This window comes from Euleptes europaea, chromosome 12 (assembly GCF_029931775.1).
Source record: "Euleptes europaea isolate rEulEur1 chromosome 12, rEulEur1.hap1, whole genome shotgun sequence".
Lineage (NCBI taxonomy): Eukaryota > Metazoa > Chordata > Lepidosauria > Squamata > Sphaerodactylidae > Euleptes > Euleptes europaea.
In genome coordinates this window covers 62687561-62706017 of record NC_079323.1, presented here as the reverse complement: position 1 = coordinate 62706017, position 18457 = coordinate 62687561, and the positions used below count along the sequence as shown (strand labels likewise).

General features: G+C 42.1%; 1 protein-coding gene across 3 annotated transcripts in view; it reads left to right on the top strand.

The window, feature by feature from the left end:
- DSCAM (DS cell adhesion molecule) overlaps positions 1-18457 on the top strand; it is a 439612-nt gene that overhangs the window by 337901 nt on the left and 83254 nt on the right. For all 3 annotated transcript variants that reach the window (XM_056858130.1, XM_056858129.1, XM_056858131.1), the window contains 4 exons: positions 5104-5257; positions 14324-14441; positions 16092-16255; positions 17185-17283. In XM_056858130.1, coding sequence (XP_056714108.1) covers positions 5104-5257; positions 14324-14441; positions 16092-16255; positions 17185-17283 — 535 coding nt within the window. The remainder of the gene's footprint in view (positions 1-5103; positions 5258-14323; positions 14442-16091; positions 16256-17184; positions 17284-18457) is intronic.

Sequence of the window (18457 nt, the reverse complement as noted above, 5' to 3'; positions counted from 1 at the left end):
TCCTTTCAAGGTATTGTTTGTTGGTTCTCATCTTCTATTTTACCCTTGTTAGCACACTGAAATAAGATGACTTCATTGCAATATTATGTTTTCCTGATAAGTGAGAGGGAAAAGAAGCCCTGAACTGTGGTAATCTTATTTCACAAGAATTAAAATGGGTTATGTGCAATCCTTGATAATAATCACTTGAAATGGCTGAAAGGTTTTAGTGGTCGTTTTCCTGCTGTCCATTTCTGAATGTTTCTTTTTCTGTTTAAAATTCCATTTTTCAGTGACGCACTTTGACTATTTATAACCATAAATGTTTTAATTTAAAATGATAGCCCACAAAAACCATCACAATGGGGAAAGATGTTGTGGTAACAGGTGACCCTCCCAATATTCAAAATAAAAATCTTGCTAGGTTTTTTTTTTAATGCAAAGCATTTGTGGAGACTTTTTAAGCCTCTTCCTGACAGAGAGGATAATATTCTGAAGTGCACTGGACATATCGAAGTTTGTTAAAGGGCCTTGTTTTTGCTATCTGTAATAATCAGTAGTATTAACATGACTTTTCATGTGTTTTAGAGCACCTAATTTCATAGCTTTTTAAAGTTTTTTTCCCTTACTCAGAATACATAGGGTGTCTCCATTACAAAGATAAGGTGAAATTTGAATTAAATATTGTTGTTTTTAAATTTCTGAGATTTTTACTTCCATGTCAATTTTAAACAATTTGTTATTCCTAAATCTTACAAATTTCATTATGTGGTTATATATTTAATCTTGAGAGATGCTGGTTTTTTATTTGGTTGTTTGTATCGTGGCATTCATGTGCATGGCATTTTATGGAGTACAAGACTGTCTGAAAAAGCTTGCAATCTAAAATGTAACATACAAGAGCCAAGACAGTGAAGGAAAGAGGTGGAATTGGGGATAAACTGGGGGTATACTCATTCCTATCAGTGGCATGTACTCAGTTTCAGTAGAAGGCTAAAATGTTGTAGAAAAATACATAAAATATAGTTTCCCACTGTACCATTTTTTCCCCTTTTGGTTCTTTTTCCCCCAGGCTAAGATGTTGTGCCAAAGCCTTAATGGGAAAAGTTAGTTTCTGAGGAAAGATTTGAAGGAAATGGGAGTAATGTATTAAACCAGGTGTTCTGAGAAGCTGTTTCAGGGATAAGGGGTTTTTATGGAGAAATGGCAGAGTCTTTTCAGAGAGCAGAAGAGCTGATTTCTGAGAGTGCTGGATAGGCATGGTGAGAACCTGGTGGTGAATATGTTTAGCATGTTTCAACAGCTACTATTACTTGCAAACTGAGCCTTGGATGGGTTTATCTCACTTTCACTGTTTACTATGGGGTTCATGCAAGGAGAGTCCCTTGCAGCTACCCTGAACATTTGGGAACTCTACCTCTAAAAATGCCCCCACAGGAACTTAAAAAAAACAAAACACTCCCCTAGGCTAAAGCTGACCCAATTCCCCACCCCCTGAAAAACCTTTAAAAAGCTGTAATACCTATGTACCGGTATGGGTATTTGGTTTATTTTGGGTTTCCCCAAAAAAATGGGCCCTACAAACCCGAACCCGAAATTTACCCCTTTTTTTTTTTTTTTGCACAGCCTTAGCGATGGGTAAGCAGGTCATGACTTGAACCAGAGGGGCCTTGAGCATCTCTAGTGGTGGAGATGGAGATGTGAAGGTCACAGTGGGATGTTATTATTTTTGTTCTGGCCCCTGTGATCTAGTGTTAATGTGCAATGTGACATGTGGGTGGGCATAAATAAGAACATGCAGCGTTTCCTCACTATCTCCATGTCTGTACTGGCCGGGCAGGCTGGCAGGGGCTGCTACTGCAGCACGGTGCAGAGGGAGCTGAGAGCGGGCATGGCAGGAAGCAGTGGAGGGTACAGAAGCTAAGACTTCTGCAGCCTGGCTGCACAGAAACAGTGGGGTCAGCAGTGGTAAGGCAAAGTCTAAGAAGCTGTCCAAAAAATCAGGCCAGGGTCTCTTAGGTATCACGGCAAGAGTCGTCATTAATCAGGCCAAGGTCTGGGTCACAGGCAAGGCGGTAGGCGTTGTCTTTAAACAGTCCAAGGTCGTTCTCAGGCAAGATAGCAAAGGGAGTGGAGCTTGGCTGAAACCGGAATTCAGTAAGTTGCTTCCACGCCTAGGCTGATTTTCGCCATTCCTTAAATCTGGCCAGCTATCATAGTGAGGTTGGTCCTGTCATCACTCACCATCATTCTCTACAGCTGGAATGCCTCTCTGACTTTGCAGCCAGGCCGATTGTCTTTTTCATTCATCAGAGTCCAGAGTTTCTGTCTTCAGTGAACTATGGGGGAGGATTCTTCTTCTGAGTCTCTGGCTGGCTCTGGCAGGCGGGCTTCCAAGGGGGACTGGAATTCCTCAGCCTGGCTAGACGTAGAAGCATCTGACGTCCCCTTTAATTCAGCATCTGGCTCAGAAGGCTCTTCAGATGCATTCCCATCAGGGTCATCTGCCGATGGGACAGCCAACTGCTCCAGTTCTTGGACCCGGGCACGGGGGGTGGGGGCATGACAATGTCCTTGGACAGAACACTCAGTTTGACAAAGAATCTCTCCATACAACAGTAGGATATAACCAGTGCCAGATATTGGAGTAGAAACTCACCACAAGGAAGTAGGCAGCTGGGCATATGTGTGTTTTACTTGGCTTGGGTTGTTCTGACAGCAAATAATTTGTTTTATATCTAATATGTTTCCATGTGTCATTTCATCTGGATTAACATGATGTGGGGGTTACTATGAAATAAACTGTTTTTAGGTGAAACAGGGAAAACTTGGAAAAGTCACATTGTACTGCAAAATATTTTGTATTTGCAATAATATTAACAAAAACAATACCACTGATGTTTTTAGAACAAGATATAAATGTGGCTAATAAGAGGAAATGGTACTGGAAATGAATGATAAATGGAATTAATTACAATATTTATAAAAATGTTGGTGTAAAGGGTACAGAAGCTATTCTAGAAAAGCAATGTTTTGAGTACACAAGAAGGTCAAACTAAACATCTGCTAGTTGTTTGATTACAAACATTGCTGTTTCAGGATTAGAGAATATGAATTTTATAATTAATGTCTGATTGCTTCTTTCTGAATGTTCAGCTTGGGGCTTCTCTTATACTTCTCTTTTGTCCCTTCTTTGGTATTCCTCTGTTGGTTTTTTAATACCTTTGCCCATCTGTAATTTTGCACCACCACATCCTACTTTTGTCTGGAGCAAGAAGGAGAAGAGTTTGAGGAAACTGGGTATAATCTGCTTCACTGTGGTAAATTGGTGTGACATCTTGGGTTTGCTGGACATTGTTGAGCAATGCCACAAGATAAGATATTTTGGAGATACAGTTAGCGTTGCACCCATTCTGCATACTTAATTTTTCCATTAATGATGTGATTAATTTTAGCATACATAATCTTCTTGATTATCTTGGTGCCCACCACTATCATAGGTTATTTTTTAAAGAGACTTCTTTAGTTTGCTTTATAAAGCACAACAAGTACTTGTGTTTTAATATCAAGTGTCTCAGTCTGATTCTGAATTGGAAGGTGCCTAGAAAGTGTGAGGGCCATAGTAGATACTAGCCTAGTGGGGGAATAATAGTCAGCCTTGAATATCTAGCTAAAATATAAGTTGCCAGAGCACATGTTAGATGACATGTTGTTAGTTTCACAGCAGAGTTACTTGAGCATGATGATTACTTAACACGTTACCTTGATGAGGTAAAAGTCAGCAATTCCCATCCCTGACCATGGTCCAAGAATTATGTGGAGATGGGAGGCGATAAACCAATCACGTATTGTTGTTTAAATGTAACATCATCTTGTCCTACGACTCTACCCTGAGACACTTTAATAAGAGTGAATGGCTAATATTCATACTCTGGAGTGTAAACTTTGATTTATCAGGATGGCTGGGACTGATTTAAACAAAGGAAAAGTTTGCAACAAGATAGATTGCCACATAGAATAAAGTGAAAATATAAAATAGAGGTACTGAAAAATATTGGTATTTACACGACATACTATTTAACAAGGGTTGCCAAGCCCCCGCCCCTGGCCACCAATGTGGGATGAGGGGTAGGGTCACCTGATCCAGGTTGGGGGACTCCTGGAGATTTGAGGATGGAGCCTGGGGAGGTCAGGGACCTCAGCGGGGTACAATGCCACAAAGCCAACCCTCCAAAGATGCCATTTTCTCCAAGGGAACTGATCTCTGTAGTCTGGAGATGAGCTATTATTCTGGGAGATCCCCAGGCCCCACCTAGAGGCTGGCATCACTATATTTATCATAAAGGATCTAGGACTACAATTATAGTTTAAAGAAACAGACCCTAATTTGTCCTGTATAAAGTAGGGGGAGAGGGTCCAAACTGAAGACCAGAAATACTGTGCAAGTGAAGGTCGCAGGATCAGCGCACTGCTCATCACTAAACTCTCTGCAGCCTTCTCTGTATTCTGGACTCACTTCTGGTATAGGACCTGGCTCAGGGAAGAGTAATCTTGAGGGACATAATGCAAGTGTCAGTATCAGGGGGAATTTAATGCTCCTGCATGTATCCTTTGTGCTCATGAAGTCAACCCACACCCTCTTCTTTCTGGAGATTAAAGTACATTAACTACATGTTTAACTACAAGTTTAACTACATGAATCAGCTGCCATCACATGTTTTTGGGCCCCAGCAAACGGACAATCCCAGGTGATGAAAATCCACAATATACTCCATTGCCCCATCGGTGGTGAATTTTGAATATTGCCAAAGAAATGTACAATGTAATACCAATACTCTGGTGCAGTATGGTCATCAAAGTCTTTCAGAGATTGCACTTCTATATAAATGAATTAGTGTGCATATAAATTTTCAACAACTTGCATACCACAACAAAGAACTAAATTGTTCAAATAAGCTGACTGCAATTGTAAGTTCTATTACCACCTTTTATCCAATCTGCCTGAGGTGGTTGATGTCATTCACTTAAGGAGGCCAAGTAAAAGGTAAAAAAGACTCCCACCTCCTCTACTTCTCTTTATATGTATGCATTTTGCTTACTATAGTTTTGTCTCTCCTGTCACAGGTAATCAGTGAGTTTGAAGCGTCTCCTGACTCATTTTCCTACAGAATCCCCAACCTGAGTCGAAATCGACAGTACAGTGTCTGGGTGGTGGCCGTGACAGCCGCAGGAAGGGGCAACAGCAGCGAAATTATCACTGTGGAACCATTAGCCAAAGGTGAGGAGACCCCTATGACGTGGTGCGGACGGGTCTTACAAAGCAAGGGACTCAAGCTTAAAGATGCCACAAAGGATGGCAAAGAAATCCTTGGGTTTAGAGTGTCAATCAAGCAAGCTTCATTTTTTTAAACAAAGGAGTTCATTTCTAGCCCTTATGGATGCAGAGATACATTGAATACTAGTTGGCACAATTTATTGATGCAGACCGATGCAATGTTGAACCCTCTTCTTTCCCCTGAGACAGAATAAGCTGGTTACTTATGATGGTACTTCAGAATTGTCATGCTTCTCATTTCTCTCTTGTCTTTGCTAGCAATATAATGTAATTTCATTAGATAAGCTTCATTTACTGCTTTTCTTTTTGATCAACAGAACTGATTTGTGTGTGTGTGTGTGATTTAATTTAAAAAATTACTAGAACAATTCTCTGGAGATGGTGAAGCTTTTTAATTGAAGGGAACGTGAGCACCACAGTTTAAAATGATCATATACTACGTAGGATAATTTTCTTTATTTTTATAGATCCCAGAAGTCACCTAGCAGTCCAGTGAAGCAATTTTATTTTGCTCTTCAAGGACTGCTTTGTATGATTTTCTTTTAAAATACAATTCGGATGGAATAGAAACCCACTGAGATAAAACATTCCAGTTATGTTTGATGCTAATGCTTGTTTTCATGTTTGTCTAACTGGTGTAAAATAGATTCTCACCCTATAATTTGTTCTTCCTTATTAGCTTTTAGTTCTAATCAGCATATTTGACTGAAGTGTGTCATGACTGGAAATTTGATCCCTTGTAGTGTTTTGCTGCAAATGTATCACGTTGCAATACACAAACACACACACATGCTTTTGGACAGAAAAGGGTTTTTTTTTGAAGAGGCCTTCTGCTGAGCCTTTCTTCTTCTGGCCTTCAGCCAGACTGACTGCCAGTGTGCTGGATGCACTTCAGTGCCCTTTGGCCTTGACACAAGTAAGAGGCCTTTCTGTGCCTTCTGGCTGTGCCTGTAATGAGTCCGGCACGCTGACACAATGATCAGCTGTGGGCCAGCAAGGGAATAGGGAACATTGAGCCTAGACAGCTTGTGGAAATCCTTTCCTATGCACATACAATTTTGCGCAGCAGTGCACACTCAGGAGGGAATGGATCATTCCACAAGTGTCTTAAAACTCAGAAAGTACTCTGTAGCAAAGTACAGGCCCCGGTTATTAAAACATCACATCCGATCATTAGCATGTCAGTAAAATTTGGTATGCCAATAAAGGTATTAAAATTTGTAATTTGTCAAAAAAAATTCTGGAGTTTGTCTTTTAATTTGGTTTGTCTTTGGATGCCTTTTGGGATTCAAATTATTTCTTTCTTTCTTCACCAATGGAAGATGTTGGGCACAGCCTCATGTTAAGCCACAGTGAGAAGAAGAGAAAACAGTGCAATTGAGTGTGCAGAGCACTGCAAAATCTGAGTGTAAGCTTACTTGTACCATCTAAGTATTTCTAGCCCACTCATGGGGTAGAAGAGAAGAAATTTAAAATTCCCTCCATGTGATGAATGTAGTATGTCAACCTTTGTGTAACCTAGGTGTGATATGTCTTCTTCATGATACCCCTGTGGTTTGCATTAGGGGTGTGCACCAATTTTTTTTCGGTATTTTCCAGGTTCGGGTTTCTCAAACCCATGAAGTTTTTAAAAATCCGGAAAACTCGATTTTGAAAAATTTTGGGTTAATAAACCCAAACTTGAAAAATACTTTTAATAGGTATTTTTCAGATCCATGCGGCCCCCCTTCTCCAGGGTCCGGAGAAGGGGGACAGGGCAGATCTGAAAGAAATCCATGCCACCCTGCTTCTGGAGAAGTGGGGTGGCATAGATTTCTTTTGAATCCACACCACCCCACTTCTCTGGAGTTCAGAGAAGTGGGGTGGCATGGATTTTTGTAAGTTCCACCCCTCAGCCTTCCTCAGGGTCCAGAGAAGGCCAGGGGGTGGATCTGAACGAAATTCACGCCGCCCTGCTTCAGCAGAGTGGTGTGGATTTCTTCCAGATCTGTGCCACTAGACTTCTTCAGGATCTGGAGAAGTGGGGAAGTGTGGATTCTTTCAGATCCATGCTACCGGCTTTGCGGCAGGGATCTGAAATAATCCCACACTGCCACGCTTCTCCGGAACCTGAAGAAGGCCAGCGGCATGGATCTGAAAGAAATCCACAGTGCTCTGCTTCTTCAGAGTCCAGAGAAGGGGACAGCGTGGATTTCTTTTAGAGGCAGCTAAGTAAGGGGGAAGGGAGGGGGGAAATGGCAGTGGGGCCAAAGCAGCTTTATCGGCTCCCTTTATTGCTGCCTTTTTTCATACCGGTAAAAAAAAAATACCAAAAAAAATACCAAAAAGATTTTTTTTTTGGGGGGGGGGGTTATTTTGGGATATTGATATAAATGAATAAGTTTATTTGTATAGCCATAGGCCATTACAATGTCCTTATAGTTATACAGAAATCTGGGAAATCAAAGTTAAAAATTAAATACAAGATCAAAGTTAAACACAACAATTAACACAAGATAACCATACAATATAAGTCCACCCCTAGTTTGCATTACTCCAGCAAGATCAGTCTTGCTGACTGTTTTGAAGCTGCTGCTAGGAGAGTGAAGCACCTGTGAACCATGAATCTTACAAGAGCTACATTAAAAATGAAGCATTGATTTTTGTAGGTCTTGTCTGCAGCCTTCTCCAGTCTTAATTTTGGCAATTTTTTAATCTCTATGGGTGTTTTTTTAAATTAATGATTTACTTATTTGCTAACAGCTACATTTGCATCTTGTCCTTCAGCAGCCTGAAACACTATGACACATTGGTTCTCTTGTACTGAGAATCATCACTCTTTGCACCACTAGAATCCAGTTTCATAAAACAGTGGAGAGCTGAGGTTAAACATGTGCACTTACAATATGTTGGGGTTTTTTTAATTAATGGTGAGCACAACTCTTCATGAATAATCAGCAATGAGACCAGAATAACTCAGGAATGCTCTCTCTGTAAATTAACTGTTCTTGTCACAGTTCCAAATATGCCAGCTATCCTAGATCTATACTGTTGCCACACTTGTAAGAGCTGGCACATGCTCAGCTCTCCAAATAAAATCCACGAAAACCAACATACAAACAAAGAAACAAGAAAGAGCATGATTTGAAAGTTTTTAGTTTATGCTGCATAGAAGTTATTTAACCTGCACAATTGCGAAGTGCAGCTTACTCATCCATATGCATGATTTCAAACAGAATATCCCCTGGCAAATAGGTTCAGTGATTTGTCACACTATTTATCATGGCACGGCTTGGTATCAGCAATTAATTTTAAAATATTGCCCAGAGGTTTGGCCATTCAGCTCCCATTAAAAGGAAAGAGATCCTGAATAGGGAATTGTATGAACATATGAATGAAATGCATGAAACTTCCTTATGCAGAGTCAGACTAGTGGTCCATCTAGCTATGCCTATTCTGATGGGTACCAGCTTTCCAGGGGCTGGAGTAAAGGAAGGTCTTTAAAGAGTGAGATCTTTTAAATGAAAATGTTAGAAATTGAACTTGGGACCTTCTAGGCACAAAGATCATTCTCTGCCACTTAGCTATGGCTCCTTATTAATAGTATATGAAGTTGCCTTATACAGAATTAGATCAGAATTGATCTGCCTGGCCCAATTTCATCTACTCCAACTGACAGCAGCTAAGGAGTCTTTCCCAGACCCTTCTCATTGGAGAGTTCAGTTTCTGAATCTGGCGCCTGAAAAGCACATGTTCTACCACTGAACACTCCCATGACATGTTAGGTATGTATTAAAGGAAATTAAGTTGTGTCATGGGAAGGCTCTAAATATATGTTCTAGATATGCATGATTGATACCATCCGATGTCTACCTTCCGTTAATCTTCCTGGTAATATTTGCTGAAAGAACCATGTAATAAGAGATTTTTGTAACACTGAACAAGAAGGTGACACATCCACTCTTACCTAGGACTAATTCCCAAAGCTTGTGCTTAGGACTATAGTTACCTGTTTGGTTGCGGAGAACTTACCTAAATGATCCAAAGTCTAATTTAGAAGATGCTTGGGTTTCACTGTCAAATGGCCAATGTCAACTGCTGGATGCAGGTACTGATCTCTCTCTATCAGCTTGTATTTCTGACCCCTCCACCTTTGAAAGTCACAGTGTCAAGATGTTAGAACAGAATCAAAAAGCAGCCAGACTTTTCTTTCAGTGGAATTAGCTTCACCGCCCATGCACCAGTAAATTGCATCTTTATCATCAAATACCTGTTCCATACTCCCACTGTTCTATGTTCCTGACTGTTCACAACTCTGCATCATTTTAATTTAATGATCACATATTATTAGAGAAGCTGAACTGTAGGCTGACAAAATCTGTCTTGTGTGAGAGGAACTTTCCATCAAAGGGAGAGGAAATACTGACATTTTCCCCCATTGCCTCTTCCTTTGTCGAAGTATATAAAATACATACCTAATCAAGGAAACAAAGCAGGCAGCAGGATATGAACTTGGGAGGTTTTATTTGATAATCAGAAATTAATAAAGAAGGCAGTTTTCATGCTGGTTTGTTATGGGTGGAGAAGGGATGCATGACTCTGGCACAAAAGCAGAACATAAAAGGGAATATAGAGTTTTGATGGCAGATGTGTAATAGGGGGCTTTCTTGGTGCCATGCCTACATGAGTTTTGGACAAGTATTGCACTAGCCTTTTATGCAAGGATGTTTCCCTTGCGATCACACCCCCCCCCCCCCCGACTGCTTTGGGGCTTTGCTTTGATTATGCATGCCTTTTCTGACCATCAGAGATCACCTTGCTCTCCCTGCGCATTTCTGCGCATTTTGCCCATGTTTTCTGGATGCTGCTGGATTAAAGTTATATTTTGTTTAATTTCTTTTTTATAGTGTTACCCTTAACCTCCTAGGTTTCCTTCACTCACCATGGCATAAGAACATAAGAAGAGCTCTGCTGGATCAGACTAGTCTAACTAGTCCAGTATTCTGCTGCCAAACTAGGTTCCCTGGATGCTCTGTGGCAAGCTGCACATGCTTCAAATCCAGTTCTCAGGTCATTCCTGCTGCCCTTCTCTCACTGTTGTGCGGTGGTTGAAAGTGCCATCAAGTCATAGATGACTTATGGCGACCCCATAGGGTTTGCCATTGCCTGCCTCTGCATGGGCTGAGAGAGTTCTGAGAGAACTGTGACTGGCCCGAGGTCACCCAGCAGGCTTCCTGCGGAGGAGTGGGCAATCGAACCCAGTTCTCTAGATAAGAGTCTGCAACTCTTAACCACTACACCACTCTGGCTCTCTCTCTCTCTCTCTCTCCCTGTTACCTGTGTGCATTGATAAAGCATTGCCCCAAAGCAATCTTGATGTGACTGTAGATACAGTTGAATAAAAGTTGTTTCTGTGTAAAGGTTCACCAATGTTCACGTACACTTCTATGCAATGGTAAAATGCTCCACAAAAAAATAATCCTTATACAACTGTATGTACAATCACATCAGGATTGCTTTCATTACATTATGTGCTCCATTTACTTGCTGCATGCTCTGTGGATGTTAAGGCTTCTAGAAGAGGGTGTCATTTTAGGGTGGGCCCCTTTAAATGAGGCAGGGAGCAGAGGGTTGAAGCCTCCCAATGCTGGCCACTGAGGGAGACAGGATGCTGGAGGGGATCCTTGGTCTGATCTGGCGAGCTCTTCCTGTGTAAGAAGGAGTGGTGGAAAGGAGCGCAAGCAAGAGGAAGGGTCCTTCTCTGTCATGCACATTTCGTCTTCCTTCCTGCCCATCCCCACCACTCCCAAATGAAGGCAAGAATGAAGGGACAAACCAGAACATGGAGCAAGAGAGGAATTTTTTCTTGAGTCATTCATGCTTGTCACTACTCTTTCTTCATTTCTTTCTCCATCTAACACTGCATATGGTAATTTTGCCAGTCTGCATCTATTTTCATTTTAAACCCCACCCCCCAGGATACTAGGCTGCATGCCAATGTTTTTGACCCTAGAAATCTCAAGAGGCCTCAAAAATAGAAAGCTGGGTGGAAGACACTGAAGACCCTAGGAGCCAAAAAGGAAAAGGCCTCCAAGAAATACGATCTAGTTTGGAAGAAATTCCTGGAACTCTTTGAATAAACACCAGATGCTACGACATGCTCTGCCCCCTCCCTCTCCTTTTCTTTCTCCTCTGTCTCATTTCCCCTCCTTTCTGTTTATGGATTTGTGCTGGGAGCACAGGGGGGGAGTCTGGCATTGGGTGGGGGGGAGGATTAGGGTGTTGAGGGAAGTTATGGCTATTCTATTATGTTGTAATAGTTACAATTATGTTGTAACTATTATGTTGTAAGTTACAAATAGTGAAAAATAGTGAAAAAATGGGAAAGAAGGAAGTTGGGACACATGGGAAGTTGGGACACATGGTGCTCATCATTCTGTGTCTTCCAATCTTGCTGTGCTGCTGTAAAGGAGGGAGGAAGTGACGAGATTGGCAGCTGAGGGTCCTGATTCAGCTCATGGGCACCGTTCCCCTGTAAGCTCTGCTGTCCAAGATAATAGTGTGGCAATATGATGACCCCCTCCTTCCTACTTGTTACTGTCTCCCAGTAATCAGTTTTTGTTATGAGGGAGAGAGAGAGAGGGATCGCTTACTCGCTGTTAGCCAGAATGTGTTATGTGGAGATTATTTTTCTCCTTCTCCAGTCCCTATTTCCTTTGTTTACCTCAGAATAGAAATATGACACCAGAGGCTTTTTAAAGTTAACAAAGAAAACAGAAATTTATTTACTAGTATTCAAAAGATGGATTTTGAGGGAAAACTGTATTGGAGGGATAGCATAAAACCAGATATATATATTGTCGAAGGCTTTCACGGTCAGAGTTCATTGGTTCTTGTAGGTTATCCGGGCTGTGTGACCGTGGTCTTGGTATTTTCTTTCCTGACGTTTCGCCAGCAGCTGTGGCAGGCATCTTCAGAGGAGGAACTTCGACACTGTCCTTCAGTGTTCCTCCTCTGAAGATGCCTGCCACAGCTGCTGGCGAAACGTCAGGAAAGAAAATACCAAGACCACGGTCACACAGCCCGGATAACCAACAAGAACCATATATATATATTTACAAGAATCACTTCTGAGAAAGTTAGTTTGTATTTGGCTTAGATGTTATACAAGTGACATTCCTTCAGTTCTTAGTTCACAAACTTAGTTCTGTTCCCCAGAATTCCTATAGTTCACAGGCTCTGCTGCCTAGCTACCAGGGAAGGAAGACGCCTTTTGTCAGGCTCAGAGTTTTGTCCTCAGTGTCCCTTCAAGCAAAACTCGCTCAGGCAAGACTCTGAAACAGGTTAGGCTTTATAAGGGGTCAAGATTGGACAAAGTCAGTAGTTGACTGCCAGCTTAGCAGAAGAAGGCGACTAATGGAGAATAGGGTTAGAATACAAGGTTAAAATACATTGCATGTTGTCACTCAGTCCAGTAGAAACCATGATAAGCGTTTTCTCAGGGCAGAAAGTCATAACAAAGTATAACAAGGCATAACAAGCGTGCAGCTGCGAGCTGTGGTAAACAGGACGGGCACACATACCACACCAGTAGGCAGAGAGATAAACTGTACAAAGCATGAGAACCAAAAGACACATGACCGGGGCCTTGTCGGACAGGCCTGGAGCAAAGTCAGGTCAAGATGAAGAGATGGGCCTAACACCTTTCAATCTCTATTCCCTAGAGCACTGGTTCCCAACCGGGGGTCCATGGACCCCCAGGGGTCCGCGAGAACTAAATTAAGGTTCGCGAAACAAAGTTATAAACCCATAATAAATTAATATTTTCAATTAAAAGTTCTCTATTATAAAATATATATATTCAAATATTATTCTAAGTTTATTGTTTAACTAACAGTTATGATTAAAGTTTATTTTCAAATTCTAGAATTTTTATTTTGAACCTTGGGGTCCCTGCACTGAACAAAAAAGCCCTAGTGGTCCCTGGTCAAAAAAAGGTTGGGAACCACTGCCCTAGAGAAACGCAGAAGTATGGAGATTTACCAAAATCTCTCTTCCCATTCTCCCGGCTGAACTACCCCACTCCAGTGGCAGTAATCCCTTCACACTACCCTGTAACTGGACTAGCGCCTTCCCAGAGACTAACCCCTCTTTGTGACCTGAGAAAGGGCCCTTTTCCTCCCAATCTCAGTCCTGTCGCTCCACAGGTTGTGTGTTTCACTAGCTTAGGCCAAACTGAACCCTCAGGATCACAGATCCTCGTTCACAGCTTCTTCACACGCAGGTTACCAATCTTTGAATCCCTTCTTTCCCGCAGCGCTCAGAGAGCGAGCCTTCTGGCTTCGCCCACTCCTTCTCTCTCAGCTTCTACTGAAGTAGTAGAAAAGGGCAAGAGTCCAGTAGCACCTTAAAGACTAACAAAAATATTTTCTGGCAGGGTAGGAGCTTTCGTGAGCCACACGAAGTGAGCTGTGGCTCACGAAAGCTCCTACCCTGCCAGAAAATATTTTTGTTAGTCTTTAAGTTGCTACTGGACTCTTGCCCTTTTCTACTACTGCAGACAGACTAACACGGCGACCCACTGGGAATTATCTTCTACTGAAGAGTAACCCTTTATCCGTCACAGGCAACAAGTGATTCTAGGCCAGCGATAGAATCCAGACTAGTTGCAGATGACCAGTGCAGGCTGAATTCTAACATACTTGAAGGCTGCTTAGCACCGTCAGAATATGTGCAATGTCTGCCCCTTTCTTTTAGAACAGTAGAGAGGGATGGGTGATTAAAGGCTGTTTGTTTTATTCTCAGCTGCCTGGAGGCCGTTTTCCCAACCTTCTTTTCTGCAGATATTAAAATTATATTATTTGTGTTCCAACAGCCAGATAATGTAGGTTGGAATTAATTAGTCTCTTATAAACATAGCCAGAAGCATCTTAACGTTTGCTTTAAATATTTAATTCCTCCTGTTTCTACCCCAAAGAATGTAGCACCATACCAGTCTCCATGTTAACCCTTTTGTGCTTCCTGTCTCAGCTCCAGCCAGAATTCTGACATTCAGCGGCACAGTAACAACCCCTTGGATGAAAGATATTATCCTCCCTTGCAAAGCAGTTGGGGACCCAGCTCCCACAGTCAAATGGATGAAAGAAAGGTAACCAGCAACTATATGTATATCTTCAATACGGACCAGGTGATCTCAGCTGCCCAAATGTAAGGAGCTGTAACATACTTCCAGTGAAGTGGAGCCAAGGATTCACTTGCCCCTTTATCCGAGGGGACACCATGTGGCAATGGAAACCAGAGAGACTGGAGCTAAGCCCTAGCTACTTCAGCACTGCATGGTGCAGTATCAATTGATCTGAGCTGTTATGCTCAGTCATCTATTTTCGTTCCGCATGTTGTTTGTTTTTCAGTTAACTTTCATAGGCATCCCCATTTTATAGCACTTTCTACACCCCCTTGATGGCAAGTTTTCAACGGTGCTGTAAAAAGTATCAGGTTTTTATTAATTGAAACTGCCTTCCTGGTACTGTTATTAGCACTTTAAAAGAAAAAAAAGACATTTTGAAAATATCCTATCTTCTTGGCTTTAAACTGCTAATAACTGCAAGGTGGCCCCAGTTTTGATTAGTAAAACCATGCAGGGGCTGAAGGATTAAACTGCCCCTACCTTCCCTTATCTGAATCATGACTGCACATGCTTGTAATTTGCTTTTTACTAGCAAATGCAAATCTATGATCTTTACCATGTCTATTTGGGCCCTTAGAATGGTACTTTAACCTAAAAGGAATATGAAATGTAGCAGATTGTCCAGAGCTGGATATGGAGATCATATCAACCATGTTTTTAAAGATCTGCACTATCTGCCCATCTGTTTCCAGGCAGAATTCAAAGTGCTGGTTCCTACTTTTAAAGCCCTAAAGGTCTTGGGGCCAGGGTACTTGAAGGACCACCTGCTGTGGAATGGGCCGTCCTGCCAGTTAACATTCTCTTCTTGGGCCCTGTTCTCTGTGTCCCTGACCTGCAGGGATGAGGACAGTGGTGACCAGACAGAGCCTTTTCAGTGAGGGCACCTTTTGTTTGTAAGGCCGTCCCCTTTGAAAATTTCCTGGGACCTAACTTACTCTTTTTAGGAGTTGCTTTTTACTAGAGCTGCCGGGTCTCCTGCTACAGTGGGAGACCTCCCAACAGCAGCCACTGATCCCAGCAGCTGCTTGGTAGGGCAGCAGGGGGACAGGAAATACATCAAACATTGCTGTCAGAACAATGGTATGGTGTCACTTCCAGGTTTACTCCACTGTTCAATGGCATCTTGCTCCCACCGTCTCGCACCAGGAGTCAGCCACTGACTGGCAACCCTACTTTTGCCCTTGGCTTCTCAGTGAAGACCTTTATGGTCTTCTTCTAGCCTGAGGACCGTTCTATCCTTTTTTTAATGTTGCTTTTTATGTTGTTCTGTACCCAGGCCAGTTTTTAATGGCATGTTTTGTGGTTCATTATTGAACAATTTTCTGCTGTTTTTATGGTTAAATTGTACGTTGGAGGTCTTTGGAGAAGTGACATATAAATTTTCTAAATTAATAACACTAAATTAATAAGCCTCCTCTTCAAATCACACTGAGGACAGCCACTGATTTCTTTAAGAAAGCAAATACTGGCAAATATTCAAAGCATTGTTCAAGCTAGAATAACTTGTCCTGGTTTATGCTATTTTTGCCTGTGCTTTTAAAAATAACCCCAGTCTTGAGTAATGTTGATTTTAACCTCTTTAATGTATGGCATTTGTTTCCTGTGAGGTAGTAACGGGACACCCAGTCTAGTGATGATTGATGGGCGAAGAAGCATCTTTAGCAATGGCAGCTTTGTCATCCGTACTGTGAAAGCCGAGGATTCGGGATATTACAGCTGTGTGGCCACTAACAACTGGGGATCAGATGAAATTATTTTGAATTTACAGGTACAGGGTAAGTAATCAAAACCTTCCTTCATGTGCTTCAATGTAAATATGTATTCATATAATATGATGGTTTCAGCAATTATATTAATGGCAATATATAGAACGTTGTTTGAGGATTTCATTTTATGTCAGAAATGCATGTGCAATTTTGATTTCATAACTGATTGATCAATTTCCATTAGAATTCAGAATTGTGCTGATAAGCATCTGGAGAGCTAAAGTCTCAAGTTTACAAAGTGTCTAATAATGGGTTATGAATTTGGCTGTGGGTTTTCAGCAACACTGATTAATGTGCTTTCTGTGACTTAAGACTGCAGCCATAATGGTTAGGGTTGCCAACCTCCAAGTGGTGGATGGAGATCTCTCGCTATTACAACTGATCTCCAGGCAAGAGAGATCAGTTCATCTGGAAAAAATGGCCACTTAGGAAGGTGTACTCTAAGGCATTATACCCCATTTTAATCCCTCCTCTCCCCAAACCCCACCCTCCCCAAGCTCCATCCCACAAATCTCCAGGTATTTCCCAGTCCGGAGCTGGCAACCTTAATAGTGGTGCATTTATAACCATTCATTCAGGTCTCACCAAAATAGCCAGAGCATAACCAGAGATTTGTGACAGGTGTGTTATAGTTGTGCATAAACTCACCTTGGCATGTATTTTCCCGGTCCTTTGAAAGGTGATCCTGCGGGGATTTAAATGATAGGAAAGCAAAAATGAGGTCAATAAATGCCAGATAAAATTATACAGATTTAAAATAGCTAAGGAAAAGAGAAATCTTCTAGTATTAACTAAAGATGTCAAATTAACAGACATTTTGACTATGATTTGCTTTTTGTGTGCCCTGAAACAGTTCTTTAATGATTGCTTTAAGAAAAAATTGAAGTCATGCAAAATAATTTGATTCTCATTTCTGTTCTTAACTGCTACTTATCCAGTTCCACCAGACCAACCTAGACTCACGGTGTCCAAAACCACATCTTCCTCAATCACTCTTTCCTGGATACCTGGAGACAACGGTGGCAGCTCTATTCGAGGTAACAGTCATTGCAAAGAAGTGGTTTACAAATTTTGAGTTGAGAAACACTGCTGAGTGTTGTTAGCATTAAGAAAAAGCAGAGGTCAGTTATCTACGTGGTTTGCTGATAGTCTGTATTTGGACAATGTTGCTCGATATGAACCAGAGATGGTATACTATGTTTGCAAGTTTCATTGTGGGCTTGTCAGTAACGTAGGCTCAAGCATATTTCACAAACAACTGTTGGGCTCTATTTACATACTGAAGACATTTCAAGACACTGAAAACAAGCACAATTTTTACTCATGCAAATCTGTGAAGCCCCGCCATCTCTCCCTTGTCTGTGGGAGTGCCTGCCGTGATGCCCAACACTGCACTGTCCCCGAAGGCCTCATATTGGGAGGCACCACCTTATTCCTTTGCTCCCTCTGCTTTACCAGACTTTGCAGCCTCGTGTCTGGGAGCAGTCCTCCTCACTGGCCCATTTGGGATCTAGGCTTGCCAGGTGCCCGGTGATGGCGGGCAAACCCCCGGCAATTCGCCCCTTTTTATTTATCCCTTTTATTTCCTTTTTCCTCCCCTTGTCCCACCTTCCTTTCCCCTTGGTAGGGCTTCAGCCAGCTGCCCCATAGGCTTCCCCCTCCCTCCCTCAGTCTCCTGCCAAGCCTGGGCTGGGCTGCCTCCAGCTGGCCTTGATCAGCAAGCTCCAGCTTGGCAGTCCCTTCAGTTGCAGGACAGCCTCCTGTCCGTCACACATGCCCATGAGAAATGTTGGATCAGGATGAAAGTGTCTTGCTACCAGCAGCTGGAGGGTAGAAATGTTATCTCTTGAAATGGTTATACTAGCATCCATTATTAGACAGAGTGATAATTTCCACATTAAACCTTCCAGCTCTTTGAAGTGGTTTTAAAGCTGTTTCCAGGGGTCCCCATGGCCTTGGGTTAGACAGGTGGCAAATGAGGTCATGGCCTTTTTTGTGATGGCCCCATTGTGGAATACTGTACACTCTCTGAAGCAACTTATTTTTATTTAGATACCTTTTATGCCCTTTTATGCCCTGACCTGGATGCCCCAGGCTAGTCTGATCTCATCAGATCTCAGAAGCTAAGCAGGGTCAGCCCTGGTTAGGATTTGGATGGGAGACCACCAAGGAATACCAGGGTTGCTGTGCAGAGGAAGGCACTGGCAAACC